Below are 5,119 nucleotides of genomic sequence, written 5' to 3'. Positions count from 1 at the left end.
CAGGCCGGGAATCGAACCCAGAACCTTCTTGCTGCAAGGCAACAGCTCTACCAACTGCGCCACTGTGCAGCCCCATGTCTTTTATATGTAAAATATGTTCCCAGCACACAGGCAACTGCAAACTGCCGTTTCATCCAATCAGCATCCAGTCCTTGGATGAGAAAGAACCAATCACAAGCAGCGATTCAAAATACTCCAGGAAGTGACAGAAATAAAAGAAGACATAATAAACTTAGACCTGTCATGGAAACGCAGTCAGCTGGACGATAAACTGTCCCAGAAGTTATTAAGATAATATTGAGACCATTTTCCAGTAACGTAACGGAAACGGGATAATAATGCAAGAACACGTTCTCAAAGATCAGCAAACTATGAAGAGCATTTAAACTGAAACCAAAAACACTTTAAATATTCAGAATTAATAAACAAAACAGCAGAAATAAGAAATAAAATGAATTATTAGTGTCTGTAAACAAAATTATCCTTAAAAAATGGTGATTTCAGACCAAAGAACCAGACTGAAAACTTTAATCTTCCAGGTTTTGGTAGGAAGAGAAAAAAGAGAAATCGATAAATCAAGCAAATGGAAATTATTGATCTTGTTTTAATTTATCATGTGATTAACTGATCTATTCAAGTTAAGCAGAATAAATACGTTTACTTTGTGAACTTCAGGGAACATTCCTGCATTTCTCTCGCCGCTCTGCGATGTGATGCTCGGTTTACTTCCTGCTCCACTTCCTGTCTGCGTACCTGCTTGGTTTCGTCCTGGAAGCTCTGGGCGACGGCTCGTCTCTGGGCGTTGCTGCGGTTGGTCAGGATCCTCACCAGCGCCGCCGCGTCTGAACAAAGTCCACAAACATCAGCCTCCCGGTTCGGAGCGGGTCGGGGGAACGTCGCTCCGACCCGCCCCGTACCTTTCCTCTCCAGCGCCGCCTGGATGTCCGCCGCGTCTCGGTCCGGGTGGAAGTTGGGGAAGGGTCGGATGGTGCCGAGCGTCCCCCACCACATGTCCTGAGGAGACACACAGCTTAACGTCGTCCTACGTCGGGTCAGAGGCGGGTTCTGGTGTTACTCACTGAGGAGAAGTTTTCATCCATGGCTCAGCTTGAACAGAACCAGAACCAGCAGCAGAACCTTTAATTCTCGAAGCCTCAGCTCCTGTCCTCAGTGTGTCCTCCCACCTGAAACTGGACGTCTTTCTGCCGTCCGGGATCCGAGACACACCTGCTGCAGGAACTCCTGACCAATCCCAGCTCAGCTTTCTGTGAGCGTCAGCAGCTGATTGGTCCGTGAGCGGACTCCCGGCTGGAAAACGATCCGCTCCGGGATGAACAGGAATCCTGACGGGCCGGTTCTGAGCAGGAAGTGATGCTGCCGTTAGCTGCAGATGTCCTGGATAACGAAGGACCTGATTGGGAGCCGTCCGCCCTCATGCTGCTCGTGTCTCAGCAGGTCAAACATTCACAGCCTCCATGTTTCCCCATTCAGACCTAAAACCTGCAGCAGAGCAACACGATCCGCTGTTTTCACTGCAAACAGCCGAGCCGCTGCAGCTTTCCGCTTTCAAACAGCTTGCAGCTCAACTCGGAGGAAACTCGACATGGTGACCACTTTGTTTCATCAGGCTCCTTCTGCAGAGCCCAGGACTTACAGGCTTGTCTCCCATGTTACCTTCCGGATCTTGGTTATTTTTAAAACCTTGCAGGTTCCTGAAAAGTGCAGATTTCTTTTCTGAAGCTTCCAGGTTTCTCCTCTTGAACTTCCAGCAGGTGAACGCGACCCAGACCAGATTTTTTGGCCATGTTCCAATTTTTCACGGCTGTCTGGACAGCCCAATTCTTTCCTACGGAGGTATTTTTGGGGCAAAATTATTTGTACATTGTAGCTCTGAAGTTGAAGTCCTATAGGAATTTTGTAATTTAGATTTTTTTCAGTCTTTCACAAATGCAAAGCAACAGTTTCAGTTTGAGTCACACTTTAAAAAAAATCTTACACTTCCAGTTTTGCACCAAATGATCCAAAGCAAATGGTGCCAAACAAATGTGCATGCCGGTGTGGGAGAAAATAATGTGAACATTTCTTTATCACTCACAGGAATAAAGTAAAATGTTTAGTTTGGATGTAAATATTTAGCTTGCAGCTAAATGATCAGTTTGAAATGTTTGCTAGTTAAATATGTAATTGATATGTTAAATATTTATCTCAACTATATTTTTAGCTTGTTGGCTGTTTAGTTTAGCTAAATATTTTTGTTTGTGAATGAGTAACAGTGGAACACTTTCACTTTTAACAGGCTAAACTGTACAAACGTCTCCCCAGAGTTTAAAGGCTCAGGCTCAGATGTGCAGGAGGATTTTTATTAGTTACTGTTGTTAATCCATTAGTTTTAATAGAAAGCCTTTTGAGTCTCATGTCCTCTTAAAGTGACAAGTTTGCAATTTATTTTGTGACTCAAACAAAAAATGGGGGCTCGTCCGGGATATTTTAACCTAAATGCAGACTGTTAACCCGTCATGCTTTTTCAAGTAAGATTTTCCAGGAAGTCAGTCAGACAGATGATCTCTCCTTCAGAACCAGCTGACAAAACAACAGTCGCTTTATTGTTTATTGAACATTTTAAACCCCTTCCCTGGTGAACAACAGTTTCTTCCAAGTGAATGCATTTCATTTCAAATATTAACAGAGCAAAGCAGGTTAATGTAACAGTAGGAGGCTAATAAAATGGGAGGAATCCGGCTGCAGCGTCGTCCACACACATGTACATATAAACATCCCGAGAGCAAACATTCCTGCTCTGCTGGTCGATGTGTAGCGATGCAGGCAGAACATTTACAGGAGCTCAGTGGAACCAGAAGGTTGGTAACAGAACCTCCTGCTGCCTGTAAACCGTTTCAGATCCGGTCCGCCGGTCTCCGTGCAGCTCCAGAAAGGCGCAGCAGGTTTCCGGCTACAGCAGCTGGATCTCCCACTGCTGACTCGGCCTCTCGTCGTTTTCCGGCATCACCACCACATGCTCCTTATCGTACGTTCTGCCGCCTGCGGAGAACAGACAGCAGAGCTGAAGGCGAGGAGGGACAAACGCTCCGAGGTGGAAACATGAAGACCACCCTGCTGGAGGTTCAACGCCTGGCAGCGAGGAAACTTTTCTTCACATCAGATGAACAACGTCTCATCACTTCCAGCCAGACCTGCAGCAACTTTTCAGGCTGCAGTATTTAGTTTTGATTCAGGAAAGGTGTCTGATCCTCAGACATTCAAACCTGAACACTTCTGATGCCGGATGGCAAAATACTGAGGATTTATAATATTATTCTGGAAACTGATCAGTTTATTCCCTGGATTTCACAAGTTTCATCCGTAATTCACCAACACTTGTACTGCACACGAGTTTAAAGGGGCAGGAAGAGGAAAACAATCTGAGACTTTCTCAGTAACTGCTACATTTTTATGGCCTTATATAGTAAATAAACCTACAATACAAGTTGCAAACCTCATCATTAACGTCATTAATGATTAATTAATTTAATTCAAGTTTTGGCCCATTAGTAGTTGATGTTGAATTGCATTGAAGACTGATGTAAAATAAAACTATTCCAAACTTAAACCTCCAAAGAGACAAACTTCTGTTTAAAAGTGCAATATAAAATTAATTATTGGTCAAACCGATCAATAAATTTCTCTGTGACATTGGATCCGTAGATCCAGAGGAGCCAGACTTCAACGTGATTTTACTCAAGTAAAAGGCAGCCGTCCAAGAAATTACTCCAAGAAAGACTAAAAAAGTGTTTGGTAAGAAGTGACCGATAAATGATCAATCATTTAACATTTAAAAATCACCAGACGGACCAAAATATACGGTTAAGTAGAAATTTTGGTATTTTAGGGACCAAAACGACAATAAATAATTTAAGTAAAAAATAACTAAATCAGGCAAAAGAAAATTTTTCCAAATCAGTTTCTTTCAATAAAAACTGATAAAACTTGAACAATAACTGCAGGTTTGAGTCAGTCAGTGGGAAGAAAATCCAGAAATTTACTCAAGTAAGAGCAGAAATACTTCATAATAAAATTATTCAAGTAACAATAAAATACAGCGTAGTAAAAATACTCCGAAAAGTAACTTATTCAAACCGGTAGAGAAGTAAATGTGACTGGTTACTACCCGCTCTGCGTAGCTCCGACTCGTCCTGCCTCACCTTTAACGTCCAGCACCATTCCAGGGAACGTCAGGCTGCCGATCGGACCCTGCGTCTTTGCCGACCAGTTCTGGATCGGCTGCCGGCTCTCGTTCCACAGAACCACCTTGGCTGCCGGTTCCACGCTGCCCATCACTTGCAGGCACATGGAGGGAGAGAGCTGCAGCAGAGGCACAGAGTTCAGGAATGTCTTAAATCAGGTAACAGATAAAATCTGAGACGTCAGTGAGCCTGCAGGACGCTCACCTTGTTTTTAATCCGCCCGTCCTGGTAGAACCAGATGTCGCTCAGCGGCTCCACCTCCGCCGCCGCCACCACCCGACCCGACTTCAGCTCCTCCACCCCGCCCTGCACCGACAGGAAGTGACCGCTCTCCTTGTTCTTCACCCGGAAAAAGTGACGCTTCTGCAGGTATGAGACGTGTATGGCAAGCCCATTTAGCATAAAATCTGTTTTGTCTGACTATCTGTAATTACATTCCAGATATTTAAAAATGACGAGTACATTTTGACCATCCTTCATAGTAATTTAAAATATCTGACTGACATTTGATTTCAAGACATCTGCAGTTTAATTTCCACCAACTGAATTTTATAGACATGGTGTCTAAAAAGACATTCAGGATATCTAGAGTTGGAATCAGGAATAGTCACAACAAAAAGAAAGAAATCTTAAATGCACTTTATGACTGATCATAATTTAATTATTATCTGACATATATGTTTCAGTTAGTCTTTTGTTCTAGGTGTCTTGACTTAAAGCCCCAGTACGACTTAATGTTAAATCCGATGTCATTTATACCAATCAGATTGTATTTAGATTTAATTTACTAATATGTCTAATGATAAACCAGTATTAGATATCTGGAATGTAAGTGTGATGAAGCTCATTTTATGTTAAAACAGTTTGCCATAAGACGC

General features: G+C 43.0%; 2 protein-coding genes and 1 long non-coding RNA gene across 5 annotated transcripts in view; 1 reads left to right on the top strand and 2 right to left on the bottom strand.

Annotated features, from left to right (window-relative positions):
- Nucleotides 1-757, top strand: part of LOC103473102 (uncharacterized) — a 7,963-nt gene extending 7,206 nt beyond the window's left edge. For both annotated transcript variants that reach the window (XR_534973.1, XR_001777046.1), the window contains exon 3: nucleotides 676-757. This is a non-coding gene — a long non-coding RNA (uncharacterized LOC103473102). The remainder of the gene's footprint in view (nucleotides 1-675) is intronic.
- Nucleotides 1-2,101, bottom strand: part of anxa14 (annexin A14) — a 16,502-nt gene extending 14,401 nt beyond the window's left edge. Inside the window, exons 1-3 of one of the 2 annotated variants that reach the window (XM_008423059.2) lie at nucleotides 1,080-2,101; nucleotides 918-1,014; nucleotides 754-842 (exon numbers count right to left, since the gene is read on the bottom strand). In XM_008423059.2, coding sequence (XP_008421281.1) covers nucleotides 754-842; nucleotides 918-1,014; nucleotides 1,080-1,100 — 207 coding nt within the window. In that variant the 5' untranslated portion in view covers nucleotides 1,101-2,101. The remainder of the gene's footprint in view (nucleotides 1-753; nucleotides 843-917; nucleotides 1,015-1,079) is intronic. The other variant, XM_017307336.1, reaches the window with a different exon arrangement.
- A 480-nt stretch (nucleotides 2,102-2,581) lies between these two features.
- LOC103473101 (absent in melanoma 1-like protein) overlaps nucleotides 2,582-5,119 on the bottom strand; it is a gene marked incomplete at its 5' end in the record, with an annotated part of 9,719 nt that continues 7,181 nt past the window's right edge. Inside the window, 3 exons of the mRNA XM_008423058.2 lie at nucleotides 2,582-3,039; nucleotides 4,200-4,359; nucleotides 4,446-4,604. Of these exons, the coding sequence (XP_008421280.2) occupies nucleotides 2,951-3,039; nucleotides 4,200-4,359; nucleotides 4,446-4,604 (408 nt within the window). The remainder of the gene's footprint in view (nucleotides 3,040-4,199; nucleotides 4,360-4,445; nucleotides 4,605-5,119) is intronic.

This window comes from Poecilia reticulata, linkage group LG11 (genome assembly GCF_000633615.1).
Source record: "Poecilia reticulata strain Guanapo linkage group LG11, Guppy_female_1.0+MT, whole genome shotgun sequence".
In the NCBI taxonomy this organism is placed as follows: domain Eukaryota; kingdom Metazoa; phylum Chordata; class Actinopteri; order Cyprinodontiformes; family Poeciliidae; genus Poecilia; species Poecilia reticulata.
The sequence above is the reverse complement of the archived record's forward strand: the minus strand, read 5'-3'. Positions and strand labels throughout refer to the sequence as shown.